At 44.4% G+C, this 21168-nt stretch overlaps 1 protein-coding gene across 3 annotated transcripts in view; it reads right to left on the bottom strand.

Annotated features, from left to right (window-relative positions):
• MYO1B (myosin IB) overlaps window positions 1-21168 on the bottom strand; it is a 202995-nt gene that overhangs the window by 123411 nt on the left and 58416 nt on the right. For all 3 annotated transcript variants that reach the window (XM_045294933.1, XM_045294934.1, XM_045294935.1), the window contains exon 3: window positions 6875-6990. In XM_045294933.1, coding sequence (XP_045150868.1) covers window positions 6875-6990 — 116 coding nt within the window. The remainder of the gene's footprint in view (window positions 1-6874; window positions 6991-21168) is intronic.

Raw genomic sequence — 21168 nt, 5'->3', positions numbered from 1 at the left:
CATGGTGGGGAGCACCGGGACGTATGGACTCAGCAACCAACATGGTGGGGAGCACCGGGACGTATGGACTCAGCAACCAACATGGTGGAGAGCACCGGGACGTATGGACTCAGCAACTATCATGGTGGGGAGCACTGGGAATATATGGAATCCACAGAGCCAAATCATAAAGCGTCAGGAAGGAGTTGATCAATTTGTCACGTGATAATTAATATGAGGATTCCGCACTGAACCACTGGACCTAACAGCATGGGATTCATGAATGACTTAAAAATATCAAGTTCGAGTGGAGATGGATGAAAGCATGTGTGAGTGCACTTAGTAAAGACAGGAAAATAAGGAGGTAACGAGCACAGACAATGTTTTCAAAGAGTTGGGTTTTTTGTTGTTTTTTAATAGCAAATTAGGTGGAGACTTAAGTTTCAGATCATCAGTGTTGTGTTCCACCGTTCCCCGGAGCATGATGAGGAAGGGAAACAAACAGTGTGCTGGCTAACAGCTCAGTCCCGTGCACCTTGCCCTTCCCTCGGGGCAGAGAACTGGGAGGCCACGTGAAACAGATACAGAAGCCAGGTGGGAACCCAGAAAGCAAACTGAAGGATGAAGACTCTGCGGGAACACAAAAGGCAAGGAGAGCTCAATTCAACGGTGGCCTCCGAGGGGCGTGCAGGGCCAATCGCAGTCTAGGCAGAAAGGTCTGTTCAGAAAGCTATGGTGACGGCTTTGGGGGGATTCCAAATAATTTTTCCAGACTCTCTAAGAGGATGAGCACAGAAGCTAGGTCTGAAGAAATGTTTTACAAACTGAAGATTGCATTGGTGAGAGAAAGGCCAGGAAAGTTGAGCCCAGGGTTTTTTTCTTTTCCCATCAGAGCAGTGCACCTGCTCATTCTTTGAAGGTAACCAAGGACTATGTTATGGGAATTGTGATCTCCAGGGGTTTCAAAGGCTGAGAGCCATAGGCGTTTCACCAGTTCTGTCTTCTGAAGTACTTCAAGGTGAATCCAAACCTCCAACCTTCCGGTAAGCAGCTGTCTCCTTTGGGGCCAGGGAACCCCAGTGTCACAATGGTCAAGGGGTGCCCAGGATGAAAACAGGTGGTGACCTACAAGAGTACAGCTGAGGAAACACTGTGGGCTAGTGTGGCTCTGCCCCAGGGGTGGTCAGGAGCTGGAATCCACTGACAACACACAACAGCACCTCCTCTCTGTGACTACTGGACTGTCTCCCACACCAGGGTGTGAGTCCTTAAGGAAAAGGTCACCTTACATCCCCAGCACCTCCCATGTATTGTGTTTGAATGTTTAATCATGTTCATTGACTGAACAATCACCACCACTTTGGGGCTGGAAGGAAATCCCTTCCTGGAGCTGGTGCAAGGAAGCTGTCAGGTGCCCCAGCGCGCAGCAGACTTTCCCAGTCTCTGGAGGCTCCGCTTAGCTAAACTTCTCTATGGTACTGACACTGCTGCTTTCCCAGACTGGCAAGTACTTGCCGATGGGAGTGAGACAAACTCCCACATCCCCTCTTCACCCTCCCACCGATGCTACTGCTACAGCAGTCCCAGCAACAGGCCTTGGCAACGACTCTTACTTAAGCAATAAAGGGAAGGGGGCAACATACCTGACACCCATTCTCTACACACCCTCACCAGTCGGGGCTCCTTCAAGGTGGTCCCAAGTGGTGCCTGGCTTCTTTTGTCAGTGCCTACAGGCTTACTCTGTTCTTTTTAAAGACTGAGTCAGCCTGCACCAGTCCTAATCATTTTATTGGGGGCTCGTACAACTTTCCAGAAGGTGCTAGAATGTCTCAGTGCCTGCCCCAGACCAGAAATATGCTGGAAGGAAGCAGTCGGTTTCTCTGAGAACAACACCTTTCCCTTCTTGCCACTGAAAGAAACGTGAACACGGGTGTGAACAGGGCCTTTTCTGATCTCGGCACCGTGTGGGAAGTGCTATCAATTCTCTATGAATGTAAATACTGGGGCTCTGAGATTTCCCAAACATACCGTAGGAAGCACTCCTCCACTAATAAATAGACCTGTATGCCTCTATCACAATGATTTCATGATCAAAACATCAGAATGGCATAAAATCAACCTTCCTACTTTCCTTTAAAAGGTCTCATAATCTGAAATAGAAGTTAGCTGAAGTCTCTTTGGCCAAGAGTATGTGATTTTGTTAGATGTCAACATATCCTGGACTGATACAGTCTCAAGGAAAATGGGTTTACAAATAGCTTCAACAAATCAAGAGAGCGTGACTGAGAGGTGTTCAACCACACAGAGAGGTGTTAAGTCAAACCCAGTGCCAGGCGGGGAGCACAAGACGGCACTGGCGGGTTCTGTTGCACACAGGGGCCCTCTGACCTGTTAAATCAGATGCTCTGACTCCCTTCTGCCCGAGTGACTGGTCTGAACTGGAGACATAAGCAGAGGCAATCTCCTTCCAGCACAATCTCTCACTTACTGGCTTAAACCACCTTTTATAATACGGCTCAAAAGGTGTTTTCTTCTTTTTCCAGGAAACTCCAAAATTTGTCGCCTTTTTTACAAAAACGTTTCCTTCCCTCGGCTATACAACCAGTGCCCGTCTTATTTTCCCTTCTGACTGACAGTTTGGTTCCAGAAAACGGAGTAAGTGCTGGTGGCGCTTTGTTGAAGCACTCAGCTGCGAATGAAAAAGAAGCAGACAGAACCACCCAGCGGCTACACGGAGAAAGGCCTACTGATCTGGGCCTGTGAAGGTCAAAACCAAACTCATTGCTGTTACCCCAGAGGACAGAGTAGAACTACTTGTAAGGTGCCCCAGGCTGTAAATCTTTTCAAAAGCAGACTGCCACACCTTTATCCTTTGGAGCAGAGCTCTAACCACTGCACCAGGAAGCCTCCTTCCAGTAAAGAATACAGCCTAGGCAAACCTAGAAGGAGGCTCGGTGGCCCATGTCAATAAATGCAAATGCATGTTAGATGGGAAAGCATAAAACCGTTTCCTGTCAGTGGTTTTTGGGGAGGGTGCCGAATCAATCAATACGAGGCTCAAAGCTTCCAAAACTGAAATCAGAGACATGGTACAAAAGAATCAGTGACACAATGTGAACACACGCACTTGAGAAAATGCAATCATGCCCCATTCTGCAGACAACCCCTTTGAAATTTCAGAATCTAGTTGTGGACTTCCCTAAATACAATTATACTCACAAATTGCCAACCATGTTGTATCAGAGGAAAATACTGATAGCATAAAAAGACTCCCTTGACACCAGACACAACACCACGGCCCATCCATTCTGAGACACAGTCCGAAATACTACTAACAGCATTATTTATCTGGTCCCCTTGCATGGAGTAAATGTTACCAGGATTACTCACAAGGACTGAAAACACGAGTGTTCCAGCAATGTCATTCACTGAGCAATGGTAGGTGACCCTGCAAAACCAGTTTGGCACAAAAGTGCGAGTTCACATGGAGACAAGTGACATCTGTTGTCTGCAATCCTCCTGCTAATGCCTTTCCCATTGCTAGGTGAGAGGAACCAATGATTTGAATGAAATTGGTTCTTGGTTGTTTCATTTACTCGAATGGAGAGACTACTTGCTTCTAATGTTTGGTTTAATATGTCCAAAAAGACACTGCCACTGAGTCTATTCTCACGCTGAACGACCCTCTATGGGGCTCCAAAGCTGTACAAAATCTTTACTGGGAGGCCATGGCCTTCTTTTCTCGGGCAGAGTGAGTAGCGGGAGGAGCCTGAAGTCTCACTCTCAGAACCAGCCCCAGGGCTCCTTTCAAGCGAGCTGGCCTCCTCATGAGCGTTAGTCAAAGAAGGTGACACTTCAGCTAGCTCTGGCCTATGATCACTTGGAAGAGTTCTTGGCAGGTTCCACAAGACAGTCTTCCCTGAAGTACAAGGCCAAACAAAACTAACGGATGAAATCACTACTTCTTGAAGAAATTAAATAATCAGCCTAATTTTCACAAGTGATCTCAATATTTTGTTCTAAAGAATCCAAAGCGCCAAGGTGTGCACTCTCAAGACAAGCAGAACATCTGGACAGTGATATATATATGCTCCTTAATCTTTAGATCCGTACTCCATCAAAAGTAAGAGCTGGTGATGGGTGCAGCTCAGTTGGTTCTGACTCATGGCGTCACCACGTACGATAGAAGGAAATGTTGTCTGGTGCTGCGCCATCTTCACCATCCTTACTGCATTGAAACCCAGCGCTGCTGCAGTCAGTGTGTCTGCCCAGCTTCGGTATATGGGGAAACGTTTCTGCTAGGACACAGCCAAGAATCTCCACCCGCTCCCTCCCTGCAGTTCAGGACGTGCGTGCGGGGTCAGGTGAGTCTTTCCTGGGAAGGGTGGCCTCGGTTTGGTAGGGTACTTAGAAGCACCCGGGCCTGTACCCCATGCACGGCACCTTCCTCTCAGTTGTGGCAACAGAAATGCTTGCAGACACTGCCAAATGTCCCATGGTGAGCAAAGCGGTCCCTGAATGAGTCCCTCTGCTATAGTTCAAAAGCTTAAAACGGTGCTTTAACAGTGTTTTAGAAATGGCCACAGTTGACAACTTCAAAGATTTTCAAAGGTTCTCCTCAAATAACCCAATGAGCAATTGAGTCTTCTCATAGTCAATGATTTTTGTCCAAATGTTTCTTCATCAATATTTACATATGCATATACTTCAAAGGAGAAGGCTTCGAAAAGTTCATGGGAAAAAAGAACTAAGAGATAATGGACTTTTTGCATGGACTTTTTGAAGCCCTCCCTTGTGGTGCAGTGAATTATGAAATATGGCTTTTCTAGCCATAGCCTTTGAAACTTCCACCAAAGGATGGGCTGGGGGCACACAGATAGGTGTACTTCCTCTTTTCCTGATGCGTCAGGGTAAGAGGTTGAGGAGGAGGCTAATAGATGCAGATGTGATGCAGATGTTCACAGGCTTGTTGGCAGGATTAACTGTGTCTTAAGTATTTCTGATCCTCAATTGTAACCTGCTACTTGTGAGCATGGTCTGTCAGTCCTGTGTGGCCATTGTATCAAACCCAGCTGAGATGTCCAGACTGCCCTGGGAGGGAGGGTGGCAGAAGGGATGAAAATGCTGGCAGGATAGGGGAACGACTGGCCTAGGCCTCATCAAAACGAGCCGGAGGCTGATTATTTCGATCCCCCTTGCCCCTTAGGAAATCAAAGGAGGTGGGAAGTTGCCCGCGCTCCATTTTCACACCCCTTGTAAACACTTCCTGACACTGCATAAGTGTTTTCAGTATATAAGAGCCCTTGGTTCAGTGGTTAAAACGCTCAACTCTGAACCCATTGACCTGAACCCACCCACCAGTGTAGAGGAGAAAGACGTGGTAGTCTGGTCTGTGAAGACCTGGGGAAGCGCAACTGTCCGTCAGGGTCGATCGCTGTGGGTTGGAAGGGACTCGGCACCGGGTATGTTTCACCGCCACATGGTCTGCTGTGAGACACAAGACAACTATTGCTAAAACGCAGCACAACAGTAAGAAACAGGTGAGCCTGCAAGGCACCCAAGAGTGTTCAAGGAACGTTCCCAAACGTCAGCCCCATCCGGGTTCTGCAGTAGTTCCTGTTCTAATCTGCTTTCCACAGTTTATCACACACAACGCAGTGCACAATTTAGCTCAATCCTTCCCTCTCCTTTTCTGTGAACTCAGGAATGGATAAGAGACGGTCAACAGAGCACAGAGGTGTCTCAGGCTTCAGAAATGAAAGATTTGCCCCACGTTTACAATAATTTCTGGTTATTCTCCTTCAACCTTTTTTGCCTGTCCCCCCGCTTACACCCCCCCCCCCCCACACACACACCCAGTTATTCAGGGAAGCAAGAGTGCTAAGGTCTGACAGCAGAGTTCCACCACTGGGCCAGGAGCCATGGGTGACACAGTGACATAATGGGTGTTAACCCAAAGTCAGTGGTTCAAATCCACCCAAGGGCGACTGCAAAGCAAGGCCCAGATAGCGCCTTCAAAAAGGTCAGAGCCACCAAACACTCCATGTGGAGTTCTACCTTAAAACACAGAGTCACCGTGAGCTAGAATTGATTCCAGGGTGACTGGCTTGGCTGCATTTCTGGCCTGGGTGTAGTCTCCTGCAGTGAAATCTAAGAATTCACTGGCAGGGCTAATGGTCAGTCTTCAGACAAAAAGCACAAGTCTAGTGGCATACATTGTAGCAGCTCGTGAACTCACCTCGCAAGAGCAACCCCTGGAACAGCACAGACCTTCCCTGTGCGGTCCGAGACTATAAATCTTTACGGGAGAAGAGTCTCTTCTTTCTCCTGCCGAGTAGCTGGTGGTTTCAAACTGCTGACACTGTAGTGAGCAGCTGAACGTATAACCCCTATGCCCCAGTGCTCACCTAACAATGTTCTCAGAGAGGAGAAACAACGGATATGACGTAGTCCTTTCACCCAAACATGATTACACAACTGGGGACTGGAGACCCTTCTGGGACCAATGAGACTACGAAAATGCTGCTTGGGCTCTTTATACTAATAAACAACACATAGTCCTGTTTTATTTGCAAAAATAATTAGCAACAGCTGCTACTTACACGGAATTTTTGACAGAAAATATATTACACATTGAACCCAAGTATTTCAGGACTTGAAGGGCCCGACACCACATGAAGTAGCATTCGGCCTTTTTATGGTTTTGTTTTAATAAGGGTAACAATTAACTTCTACATACTTTTATCCAATTTAAAAAGAAAGGCTATCAATTAACGTTGACATTCTTTTATAATCTTTTTAAAAAAACTTTCCTCAGAGGACACAGCTGGACACATCTGTCAACCTCGCATCAATGAAGCGGCTGAGAGACATAATGCTTTCACAGAGCACTTACATGTGAGGGCTCAGTTCATAGAAGTTTCTGTTCCGGTACTCCTCCACTTTCTCTGGGGAGTAAATGGGCAATGGCCGGTAGGGGTTCACGGAGATGACCACACTTCCAATGTAGGTCTGTAAGTAAAGCAAAACAACCATTAGTATGTAACACGCTAAACTTCAGTATTATATCATCCTTTGAAAAGCAACACTCTTTACTATTTGGCCACTGGCCTTATATTTTTAAAGAAAGTTTTACATCTCTGAAGAGAGATGGTCTATGTCTTGGTTATCTAGAGCTGCTGTTTTAGAATATCACAAGTCGATGGCTTTAACATGCAGAAATATATTATTTTATATTAATTTACCCACTGCCATCAAGTAGATTCAGACTCATATTGACCCAATATGGTGTTTCTGAGATTGTAAGTTTTTTTTTTCAAAACAGTTTTATTGGCTCATAATTTACATATCATACAATTCAATCACTTAATCATATCAAAGGGCATCGTATAGTCACCACCACATCAATCTTAGAGCAACCCCACCCATGGTTAAATCGCCTTTAACATGAGTTGTGCAATCACAGTCCATTCTAGCGCTCTCTCCCCACTCCTGCCTTCAGTCTTTACTCCTGAAATCTCATTTCCCTCCCTATCGCCTCCACCCCGGCCCCACTACTCCCTCTATCCCCTTGTATCAGTTATTATTATGTACCCACTCCTGTGCTTCCCAGTCGGGAGACCCAACAGAAAAGTATCAAAAACAAATCACACGAAGGATAAAATCTTAATAGTATAATGACAAAATATGAATAATACGTAAGAAGGAAAAGATGCCCAACAACACTCAGATTGTAAGTCTTTACAGGAACAAACAGCCTCATCTTTCTTTGTGGTGGGGGTGAGCCCGTGGCCTTGAGGTTAGCAGCCCAGTGACTGGACCCCGGGGCTCCTCTCAGGTGAAAAGGCTCCCATTCCCTGTTCTCTACGACAGCGAGCACTCTCTCCACTCCCGAGGGAAGTCCCGCTTTCTCTGGAGTGACTTGGATCTCATCCCCAACCCCCCACCCTATTTCTGTTTTTTCTGGATTGTTTTTATAACTTCATTTATATCTCAAAGGAGATTGATTTAAGATTCAGACACACCTGGCACTCATCCTGCCCCACTAAGTAACAAAGACAACCCGTTCTGAAGTGGCTACGCAGGAAGAAACAAACCCACTGCCGTAGAGTTCATTCCAATTCCCAGAGATCCTAAAAGGCAGAGCAGAACTGCCCCTGCGGGCTTCCAGAATGCTAACTCTTTACGGGAGAAGAAAGCCTCATCTGTCTTCCTGGAAGCAGCTAGCAGCTTCAAACTGCTGACCTTCCAGTTAGCGCCAAGCACAGCCCACTAAGGCCCAAGGCCTCCTCACACAGGCATAAAACGGAATCCAAACGCACTGCCGTTGAGTCATTTCTGCTCATAGAGACCCAGTAGAAGAGGGTAGAATTAGTTCCATGGGTTTCCTAAATTATAACTATAATTACTTCCTAAATTATAGCTAAAGATGAGTAGAAAGCCTCACCTTTCTCTCAAAGAGCAACTGGTGGTTTTGAGCTGCTAGCCTGGAGGTTAGAAGCCCAACTTGCAACCCACTATGCCACCAGGGATCCTTACACAGGCATAGACGTTACCATTTAGAACACATATTTTTGAGGAATACAGTTCAATTGATAACATTCTACCTATTGCCCTCTCCCCTCCCCCCACCCACCAACAAATAGATGTCATGACCTTGCCACAAGCAAATCTTGCATGTGAACCAAGCCACACCACCTTTTGTTTCCTACTTTGCTAGAGGGTGTGTGGTAAGTCACCATCCTTTGTAGGGCCTACAGGCTGCTTCTAGCACCCATCGGGTCACCTGGAAAACAAAGTTCCTGACTGAGCTTTGGCACAAGCAAAAAGAGCTGTGGTGACTTTTGGACATTTTTGGCTCTGGTTCTGGACCCAGCATCTGACGTGCCTCTGCCTGACCTTCAGATCTGGGACGGAGCACACCCTCCACCGCACAAGACAGTTCCTCAATGTTGGGAGACTTTATCGGCGGGCTGTTGCAGGGAATCGCAGAACCTTCGGCTATGAGGGGAAATACTCAAGGAAGGAATGGGAGGGGTGGAGGGAAGTGGAGCCAAATACCAACGTGGAAGAATGGGGCATTTGGGACCTCTTCAATCTCCAACTCCTTGGGACTAGTCTGGCATTAATTCAACGGAAGAAGCTATAACCACACCATGTCATGTTACTACAGCTGCACATCACAGTACAGTGGGAGAACAAAGACAACGTAGGTACTTCTACTACAAGTGGGACAGGCTGGAGGGAATGAGGAGACAAAAGGCACACAGTAAGTCCAAAGCCTGTACCTACAACAGTTTACATTAGCTCTCAAGACTTGGGAATTATCATGTTTTCTGAGACCATATGGACAAGGGACCGTCCCCCAAACTCTGGGTAATCCCACGCTCTCTGAATTCTGGATGGCAGCCCCTAAGCCCCAGACTTCCGCTCTGTCTTACAAGCCTACGGGGACAGCAACTCTGCTGCCTGGGCTCTGGGCGGGCCCAGGCTCAAAATCCATCTGAGTGACAACCCCACCCTCTTGGCCCTGAGCCCAAGCAGAAAATCCCCTCATGCGCCTGCCCTTTAGGAATGGCTATCCCACCTCCTCAGCTTTGGGTGCCAACCCCATCGCTGGCACATCTTGGTGGCTGTCCCACATTATGAAACCAAGTGGTCCAAGATCGGACTCTCTGGAATCTAGGGGCTGCCCCTGCGCCTGCTGACGGGTCTGTTCCCCTCCACACTGCTCCAAGGATGGCCCTTTTATTTTCTTGGAGGACCACAAGGTATTGCTCTGGCCTGTTTCCTGGCCATGGAATTCCAGGGAGCAGTCTCCTTGCCTTTTCTCTTAAAGGGGTGGGTTTCCTACAGTAGTAGCTGGTGAGAGCCAGCAGTCGGGGGCTTAATCCCCTTTTAATGTAACACTGTGTGGCCATGTCCCCGGTGAAAATTCCAGACATGCGTCGTCTGTACAACAGAACTGTCCAAAACTTTAAGGGTTTTGTTCTCACTTCACACAGTTCATTTTTACATCTAGCTCTTTGCGCTCACACTGAACTATAAGCGGGAAGGAGAAACCATGTGGCTCCATTAAGATTTTGCTTAGAACTTTCTCAACCCTAAGACCCCAATTCATCACTTACAAGTTGTACCTTCCACCAAACATATGAACGTCATTCTAACAAGTGCTCTGCCACTGCATAAAAAGCACTGTTTCCTCCATTGTCCAGTCTTACGCTACACGTTTTCTTCTGAGACCTCACCAGAAGTGTAGCCGTGTTGTTGTTAGGTGCCACCAGTCGGTGCTAATTCATAGTGACCTTACGGACAACAGAATGCAATATTGCCGAATCCTGCACCATCCTCATAACTGCTGGGATAGCGGATAGACATGCATTGGCATCTACCTCTCTAAAGGCAACAGCAGAATGTCTTGAGACAGTGCCGCGGGCTTCCAGGCCCAGGGAACCAGGCAATTACAGTAAGTATGCCAAACCACAGAGCAAGAAAGTTGAATGCCTTCAGATGGCTGACTTCCTGGCAGAGTGGGGTGCCTCCAGGCACTTTATTGCAGAGTTAAAGAACTTTCAAACACTTGCCCATGCAGGGCATAAGCCAGGTCAAGGGGCCAGGGGCCAAAAAGAAGCCTACAAGCAGCTATGGCTATGCTGGTTGAAGAACTGTATCCTGAAAAGTTCTTAATCCAGAGTAGCAGTCTGCTACTTCCCAAATAAACCCTACAATCAGAAGAGTATTGTCTGTAAATTCTGTGTGGCCACTGCAATAAATTATCAATCCAGCATAAAAGCAGAGGATGTGTGGAAAGAATGGCTGGTGTCAGAAGTGGCGAAAGAGAGAAGCTAAGTCTGAGCACCTCTGCACCGGAATCGCACTTGGGTTGCTGATACTGATAATGATTCTCTCCATATAGTGAATTTAGAAGAGGTCAAACCACTCCAACACCCCGGCGCCACTTTTACATAAAGACTAATCCCAACAAATATGCACAAAGGAACTTCAAAACGTTTGAGAGAAAATGGAATTTTAAGCTAATAGGACTTTCTGAAGTCTCCTTCCTCAAATGTAGTAAAACTACACGAGAGGGCTCAAAGACACATCAGTGTGCCAAGTTGGTCCTTGACAGGACCTCCAGTTTCAGGTGCGATATACTCGAGGATGTGATTTGGCCTGCATGGATTTATTTCCATTTTCTTCAACATCAAGAGCTGAGGATCCCTGGCGGCTGAGAGGGGACGAGCTGGGCTGTGACCCACAAGGTCTGCAGTTCGGTCTCAACCGGTCACCCCTGTCCTTGTTCTGGCTGATGACATTGAGGTTCCCCATTTCTTTCCACAGATGTGGCGAAGTCCACACAAATGTTATTGAAAAGGATTACTGCAATGAATACGTCATTGGTCTTGCAAAATGAGAGCAGGGGATTTCCTGTGCAGTTTCTATCATTGGATTTCCAAGTGTCAATACTTCTGTGTTTCTAACCTTTGCATTCCAAACCCCAAGAGTTTTATCAATGCAACTTGATAACATATTTGATCCATTTCAGACTACAGGAGTTGACAGGATTTTTCAGTTCTTCATCTTTGATTTCAGTAGGTGATCCATAAACTTGAGTAACAGCAGATTAACTGGCGGCCTTCTTGCAATTATGTGGATAGTATGCTATCACCAACAGATAAGAAATCAAATGACATATTACACTGGGCAAATCTGCTGCAGGAGGCCTCTTGAAAGTGTTGAAAACCGAAGAAGCCACTTTAAGAACTACACTGCGCCTGACCCACACCATGGTCCTCTCCAGCTCCTCAAGTGCACGTGACAGCTGGGCAAGGAGCAAGGAGACCGCAAATGGCCTGCTGTGTTTCAGTGATGCTATTGGTGATAGAACGAATACTGAAAGTACCGTGGTCAGAGAATACTCCTTAGAAGCCAGGGAGGCCTGATTTTGCCTCATGTACTGCTTCTAGTCCCTGGAAAGGGACATCAGGCTTGGAGTGTAGAGGGTCATTGAAAAGAGGAAGTCCATAGGGAGATGGACTGGCACAGCGGCTACAACAGTAGGCATAATAATTGTGAGGATGACGCAGGAGCAGGCAGCGTTTCATTCTGTTGTACCGATGACCACGATGGGGCAGAACCCACTCAGGGGCACCAAGCAAGAACAGAATATACGGCTTTCACACCATGTTTCTGCGGCCTCGACACTGACTCACTGGCACCACACAACAGCAGTGTTTCAGGGAGGATCGGGATTATCTTTTTGAAGATAAATGTGATGCTATTTCCCCTCAATTTGTCGTCGCTGACATAGTAAACCATGATTGTCCAATTCAAAATGGTGAGTACCAGTCCATCTCGGCTCAGTAATGCCCAGGATAACAATCTTTCCGCATTCCACTTCATTTTTGAGGACTTGCCGTTTCCTAGATTCAGACTTCCTACATTCCACGGGGTGAGCAGCTGCTGTTTCTGCTCATTCTGGGTTGTGCCACGCCTCTCAAGAATCTCATGAAAATACAAGTTACTCAAAAGACGTAATGGTTGGTTATTCCTTTACTATTTGTTGTTTTCAAGATCAGTCTTGTTTAGCTGGAAGGGCTAAGGACTTGAATCCTTCTCCCTCTTAAATGATTTTTGAATCCAATAACTTGAAAAAAATATCTATTTGCTATCAGCAGAGAAACACACATAGCCAAATTGCTCTTGGAAATTGAATTTCACAGTGGCCATTTCTGCCTAAAGCGCTGCCTTTGTGGCATTCTTACACAGAGAACAAAATCTGTTGCTTCAAACCCAGAATTGCAAGCCATGCTACCAATTATTGCAAGATTCCCTTTGTCACACTCGTGATTTTTATACATTCTGAATTATGTCTACATATTCTCCCCAGCTGCATCCTGGTCATCTAGAACAGTGTCTGACCGATTGGTGGTATCCAATAAATATTTAACTAAAGGACTGATCCACACCAGGCATGTTCATCCACTAAGAAAGCAGATGTTACAAACCACTGATTCTGAAACAATTATTCTTCTGTCCCAATACGAGAGCAAGCACACTACAAGGAGTCTTGTTCACGAAACAGTTAATTGATCAACTACTAAAAGATTCATAGTTCAATCCCACCCCCACCCCCCACCAGCAACACCAACCTGGTGGTCTACTCCCGTAAAGATCGCAGCCTTTATGGGGTCTGTATGATTCCACACCACCTTGGTGACAAACAGCATCATCACCACACTACAGAGGTGGGTCTTCACACAAACTCATGGAAAATTTCCATTATCTTTTCATTCAACACTTGTAGGAACTTCTTGAAACCCCCTCACATAATGCCAGCATATTTTAGTTAGGCTGTGTGCCATGTGTTGAAACTGAACAAATCCTTAAACCAAACCACCCACTCTGGTGTTCCCTGTCCTACTCTGGTAGGCTGTCTAAAAGCCTAGACAAACAATTCCCCTGATCCCTGTAAGTAATGTGATTTTGCCACAGTTCCCATCAAGAGATGGAGTTTATTTCTTCACCTATTGGATCTGAATGTGACCTTGACTTGATTTGCCCAAAGGGATAATAGTTTGAAAAACATTTCTATATTAGAATGAGTCCCCTTTTTGTGACTAACTGGAATCCTTTATGTTAGCGAGCTTCAGTTGGCTTGTTGGAGAGGTCATATAGAGGAGAGCCGAGACCTAAAGACCCTGACCTAAAGCCTGCCAACTGCCAGGCACAAGAATGAGGCCCTCCAGCCCCAGTCCAGGCTCCAAAACGGTGAGACGATAATTTCTGCTCTTTAAAGTCACCCAATGGATACGTTGATTTAGAATGTATATGAATTGATGATTATAAACTAGGGTCTTCTCTGAACCTTCACCTAATTCACAATAAAAAGTTTTTTTTAAAAACCAACACTAAATGATGTGTGCTGTGTTGCAAACCACCAACGAGATGGACTGACACCACGACTGCAGCCATAGTAACAACTGTGAGAAGGGCGCAGAGCAGACCAGCAGTGTTTTCTCTGGTGTACAGAGGTCACTGTCAGAACTGACACCATGGCATCTGACAACAACAGCATGCGTCAGTACTTAAATAAAAGTAAATGCAGAATTTGAACAAGTTTAAAAATGAAATATCTAATATAGTCATCCTTTTGTGGAATTCTTGTTACAGCAGCACTACGTAACTAAGACATCCAAGGACATCCATGTGTCGGGATAGATGGCCCTGGAATAACACAAATGTTCGTAGCCACCACCATCTTTCCCCTCCAGAAACACAAAAACATTCCTTCACTGCTGATTGATTGGCTGATGGGGTTTACATTCTCTGCTAGTTTTACATGCAAGTATTTGTACCACCAGATTAAGTGTTCTTTTGTAGGGATCAGAATAACAGTGACCAGACCGTGCCGCCCCACTTTTTTTAGACCATTCACTATTATATAAATCAACATCTAGATGTATGAGTAACACATGATGCTGCTTTAAAAAACAAACAAACAGCTGTATACTATTTAGAGTTTGATTACACCATCCTCTTTTTAAAAAGGATTAAAAAATAACTTTTGAGTAATAGTTGGAAATCAAGTAGCTGGAGTTAAGATACGATCTTACTTATCTAGAACGGCTATAAAAGAAATACTACAGGTGGGTGGATTTAACAAACAGAAAACAGAAATTTATTTTCCCACCGTTTAGGAAGCTAGAAGTCTGAATTCGGGCCTAGGGCAGTGCTCTCTCTGTGAGCTCAGGAGGAAGGTCCTTGTCTTTTTGAGCTTTCAGTCCTGGATCATCTTCATGTGGCAATTCTCTTCTCTGTCAATGCTACTTGCCAGCCAATCTGCTCTTCTTCTGTTTCTACGACACTACCAATTCAAAACACACCCAATATTAATCCTGCCTCGTTGAGCAAATGGCATGGGGGCCACATCTGATCACCCCAGGGCACACAAAGGAGGAAAATCCAAGTCACTCCCAGCCCCGGGCCAACCACTCCTCCCAGACTCTCCTTCTCCGCTGGGCTCCATCGTCCACTGCCCTGGCCACACAAAACTCACACGCAATACTCATGGTTGTGGGGGTTATTAAGGAAGCGAACTGACAACATTTTAAGGATACAGATGTTTTATCTGAAATGCCTCTTCTCAGTCGGCTGCACGGTCCCTTGTCCTCTGCCTTGTTCCACTCTGCCTCTCACTCTCGATGTTCCTCTTCTGCTCACTCTCACGATCTTGGAACTGCTCTGCTGCTCCACTGCATGGTCTGAGAACCTTACTCTCTGGCACCTCTGCTGCATCACATCTTCAGAAAGGGATCTAGTAGATCCCTTTCTTCATGGTCATAAGATTCTCTTTGCTTCTCAGAAGCCTCGCTTATACTCAGCGAAATGGTGACAGTGACCAATTACCTCTATTAGCACATCCTATTTGCATGACCCCACCCAATCATGTGGTTTGAATTATAAAGACATGGACTGAAAAACCATATTTAAGCAGTTTTGTGTCACTATATTCATCAATGTAACAAAGACAACCCATTCCCAAATATGGTCCCCCAAATGGAACTATATCCACAGACATAGGTTAGAATTTACAAATTTAGTTGGAGGTAGACAGGGTACACAACTCGATTCATAGCATTCTACACTTTAGCAAAATAAATAAATAAAATTCCTATACTTGTCCCATGCAAAACACATTCACCCTGTAACATCTTCCCAAAAGTACTAGGTCACCTACTAGGTCATCACAAAATCTCATCTTCTAAATCAGATATGGGTGATATTCCATTGTGGGACAAATTCCTCTTCATCTGTGAACCTGTAAAATCTAGCCCACAAGTTATCTGTTCCAAAGTACAGTGGTAGAACAGGTACAGGTAGACATTTCCATTATCAGTGGGAAATAGTAGAAGCCGAGAAGAGATAATGGACACAATGAAAATCCAAAACCCATCAGAACAATTAGACTTTAACAAATAATCCTTGGGTCTTTGGGACTTCCAAGCCATGACCTGGCCTTATAGACTCTCAACGTTGGCCATATCCTCTGAATTCCAGATGGAGGTCCCTGGGCTTTGTTTAAGCTCCACCTTCCAAGCCCAGTGGGAGTCTGCTCTCAGCTGTGGATGGCCCCATTCTCACAGACCTATTATTCTGCCCCTTAAGCACTCTCACACCTCAACTTTGGGCAATGACTTTCAGGAATGGTCTCCCAAAACTCTAGGACCGAGTGAGTGAAGATCTGACTCAAACCAAGAGATCATGGCCCCACCCTTTGAGTCTCAGGAGGCTGTGTGTGTCCTCACCCTTTGACACCCCCCAGCCCTACTTCCCGGCCTCTTCCGGAAAAGATCTGCTGATCTCCACAAAAGATGGCCCTTTTCTTTTCTTGGTCAATTCCCTGCCTGTAGAATCCCAAGAAGCAGACAGCCTTCTTTCATTTTGTTTTAAATTGATGGGCTTTGTGCTGTGGTAATTCGTTGGACCCACTTGTCACAGGCAGAATCTCCTCGACACATGATAGTAGCCATGTCCTTGGTGAAAACTCCAAGACGTGTTCACCAACTCTGCCAAATCTTTTTTTTCATATTGGACAGTTCAAATCCATCTCTTCTCTCTTGCATTTAACTAGAAGTGGGAATGAGAAACCATACAGCCCCTTTAAGATTCTGCTGAGAAATTTCCTAACACAAAGAAGTTATACTTTCCACCAAACATCTGAACACAATTCAGACAAGTTCTTTGCCACTGATGAAAAGTGCCACCCGCCTTTCATTGTCTAACCACAATGCTCATCGTTTTCTCTTAAAGCCTCATCAGAGGCACATTTAACATTCACATCTCTAGCAACCTTCTGCTGCGGGTACCATATGTATTCTCTAAGATGAGAGACTGTCTCTATGATTCTCCTCACTTCCATTTGAGCCCTCACCACAATTGCCTTTGATGCCCATAATTCTATCAACAGTCTTTTCTGGGTATTCTAGGTTTTTACTGTCAGCACTCAACTCTTCCAGCCTCCACTACTCAATTCCAATACCACTTCTGCATTGTTGTGACTTGTTACAGTAGAATTCCCATTTCTAGATACCAAATGTCCTAGGTTGGGTTCAAATGTGGATCAAAACCAGTATCTACATAAGGGGGGGGGGGGGCGGGGGCGTTGAGAAGGAAAGCAGAGACCATAAATGGGGAAAGGGAAAAGAAAGAGGTCACCTTTCTATACATGTTCAATTAGCAAGCTTATCTTTTACCTCTCTAGGGCAGACATTAAATCAAGAATGTGCAAACATTCTTAAGTCAATCTCTAGCTTCATATTTCAGAAATTACTAGCATTCCAGAACAAATGCTCTGTGAACAGTCAAATATTTGAGTAGGCCTATCATGATCACAGAAAAATGCTTAAGTCTTTTCTAGAGAACATTCATCCAGCGTGTCAGTCTGGATTAACTAGAGAAACAAATTCTTTGACATTCATATACGTGTAAGAAAGATCTTTATATCAAAGAGCAATTGTATATTAAGAAAACATCCCAGTCCAGTCTAGACCAAGTCCTTAAGTCCCACATTAGCCCATATGTCCGATACCAGTGTATAAACTCCTCTTCAGACTCACACAACACATGCAATGATGCCAAATGCAGGAAGATCACAGGCCAGTTGGTGAAAAGTCTTGTGAATCCAGTGATAGTGGAAGCATCTCAGCACTGGCGTGGGTCTCCACATGGCTCCTCCAGCTCCAGGGCTCTGGCTCCATCAGCGTAGCTCCATGTGGCTTGTCAACAGGAATGTCTCACAGGGAGAGTGTGTATCCTACCTCCAGGGAGGAAGACATGACTTCCCAGAATCCTCAGGAGAAGGTCATGCCCAAGAGAGGCACCACTGGCTATGACCTGATTGACAAGCTAGACTCCACCCCTTCAATCAAGTTGGCAGGAGATTATGGCAGATGTTCACATGCAGCAACTTCAACTCTCCAGATCACAGACCCAACCCAGGCACAATAACACAATGAAGATTCCACAGGGAAAGTCCCCACGAAGTAAAAATATATAACCCAGAAGCCAGGTCTTTTATTCTATAAGAATGTTCTTGCAGGGCCACGTCTCCAGAGACTCTACTTCACTGGAAGGGCCAGATATTAGTATTGTTTAAAGTCTCTCCCAGAAACACTAACATTTGCAACCAGGGTTGAAAACCATAGACTTCATTGTCAAGAATCACAGGACCAATTTTACTCTCAACTAGAGCAACAATACTAAGCATATCACCATCAATACCGAACACCTCATGTTTTCCTTTAAATTTCCCTATGTAATTAACTCTGGGGGAAAGAATCACACACCAAAATCCTTTGAGCCTTATTTTCATTTACTATATTTCTAAAAACCTTGGACCACGTATTTCAACACAACACCAGAACAGAGCAGCAACATCTGTAAACTGAGATAAGCAAAGGAGACAGCTTATTTCAAATGTTTGATCATGACTCATCTGAGCCACTGCCATGAGTGAAGTCCAATTCAGAGCACTCCCGCAGGCCAGGCTAAAACTGACTGTCACTCTACTCACAGTAAGTAAAAGTTCACCAAGATCAAGGATGTGTACATATATACACACCAACATATAAGAAATGTAAAATGTCACAAAACCACAAATACCCTTATTACACACAAGGCACTTATTTTTTGGTTCAATGCATTTCTTTCGAGTTGTTTTTAACCCGCATATCCTATCACACTCAATCAGTTTTATAACCCATTAATGGGATGAAACTACATCTTAAAAAATATGAGGAGGCTTCCAAAGTTCATGGAAAAATCCAGGATCTTTAAACCCCATTTTCCCACAAGGTTTTTGAAGCTGCCTCGTCCTTCTACAGAGCACTTATAATTGTCCTTGACCTTTTTAAAGCTGTTCATCCTTCTAACATGCCATTGAACGTTCTGATTTTTTTGTCCAGAAAACACACATTTATTTATATAAATGCACATGGAAGTTTACACACATTTCTGGATACACCGGGGTACAGACTCCCCACTTAAGATCAGGCACAATAACCCACACGGAAAAGGAATGCAAGGCAGGGAAAATTCGACAAGGCTAGGTAGGACAAGGGACAGGTGACCAATAGGCCAGAAAGCACAGAAATGTGGCACCACTTAGGGGAAGAAGCAATAGTCCCATGTGTCAGTTGGCTCCAAGAGCTTTATTACAGGACTGTATTAGAATAAAATGCCCTGGTAGCACAGTGGATTAAGCACAAGGCGGCTAATAGAAACGTTGGTCCTTGGAATCTACCAGGCCCTCTGGGGAACATGAGCCAGTCTGCTTCCATGACCCACTGGAACCCACTGCCACCAAGTCCATTCTAACTGATAGGCACCCTCCGTGGGGTTTCTCAGGCTTCACAAATCTTTACAAGAGCAGACAGCCTCACCTTTCTCCCAAGGAGCAGTAAGTGGGTTTGAACTGCCGAACTGGTAGTTAGCAGTACATTTACCCAAGCGTACCACCAAGGCTCCTTATGGAGCAGTTCGACTCTGTCCTAGAGGGTCACTAAGAATCAGAATAAACTCAACCAACATGGGTTCGATTTTGTATTTTGTAATTTAAAACAGTATCTAACCCCCCCCAAAAAATTTATTTCAAATAAAATAATAAAACACAAGCTTTACATATTAGTGAATCTCAATTTTGTGAAATTATTTATACATTGCTCAGCCATGCTAGATAACATAAATCATTATTATATGTATACAAAAATACTCATTTTACATCTTTTATATCAGTTCTCCCAAGAACAAGATTAAGATTTTTTTACAGCCCTAACCCCTGAGATGTTTACAATGCAATTCCCCATGCTAAATTAAAAATAAAATACTGTAGGTAAACCATAAAATACACATAAGGAAATCCCACAGTGACCTGTTTTCATCATATGACTGTTTAGAGACCTTTTTTTTAAATAACAAATTCTTCCAAAACACATCTGTAATAGTCCTGCTGTGCTGGGGCTGCCAACTTACCAGTTTCTTTATGGTCTTCAGAATACATTTTAGTTGTTTGTTTATATCTCTGGAGCTCATTAAAAACTTGGCCCAAAACCTATGAAAGTGCTGATATAGAATATACACTTAAGAATCTTTATAGTGTGAGGGAGGGGGGGGATAGGGAGGGAAGGGGAAAATGAGCAACTGATATTAGGGGCTAGAGTGGGAGGCAAATGTTTTCGGAATGATGAGGGCAACAAATGTGCAAATGTGCTTGACACAATGGATGGATGGATGGATGGATGGATTATGATGAGAATTGTACGAACCCCCAATAAAATATTTTTTTTAAAAAAAGGAGTTGGACGAGCCCCAAATAAAATGATTTTTTTAAAAAGAAAAGAATAATGGCAACATATGTACAAATATGGTTGATACAATTAATGTATGTATTATTATAAGAGCCCCCAATAAAATGATCTTTTAATTAAAAAAAAGAATAGGAATATTTATCAATATGTCTGAAAAGAAAGTATATAATTAATTGCTGTTCTGCATCTCAGCAACAAATAAATAAAATCCATATTTCAAAAGATTTTTAAAAAAAGAATCTTTATAATGAACTATTGCTATAATCCCCTAAAATAGATATGAATCCTCATTCTTAATAGGACACAGAGAAGTGAAGTACTGGGCCTGGAAGCTTTGTCTTGACAGTGGCCGAGAATGCCTGATCAGGAGAAGCTTGTCTTATACAATACCTTACATCATTAAAAAATAACAGACAGTGTCAATCAAACTTTTTAAAGGTGTACAACATATCGACAAACTTAAAATAATCAACTGTGCTACAATTCTTTTAAAAAAACATCTGTCGGATTCCCTAAATTCCCTTGAAGAGAGCCTCTGTCTTAATTCAGAGCTTTGGTTGTTTTTCAGACCCAGCTCAAAGCTGTGCAGAATTGCCTAAGTGAAAATAACAAAGGCAATTCTACTTGGGTCTTTTTTTTTTTTTGATCCATTTTATTGGAGGCTCATACAACTCTTATCACAATCCATACATACATCAATTGTGTAAAGCACATATGTACATTCGTTGCCCTCATCATTCTCAAAACATTTGCTCTCCACTTAAGCCCCTGGCATTGGCTCCTCATTTTTCTACCTTCCTCCCCGGTCTCCCCTCCCTCATGA

The sequence above is a fragment of the Echinops telfairi genome, unplaced genomic scaffold, assembly GCF_000313985.2.
Source record: "Echinops telfairi isolate 266 unplaced genomic scaffold, ASM31398v2 ScPeMD7_3;HRSCAF=10, whole genome shotgun sequence".
NCBI classification, from domain to species: Eukaryota; Metazoa; Chordata; class Mammalia; order Afrosoricida; family Tenrecidae; genus Echinops; species Echinops telfairi.
Note: the sequence above shows the minus strand (reverse complement) of the source record. Positions and strands in the feature narration are given on the sequence as shown.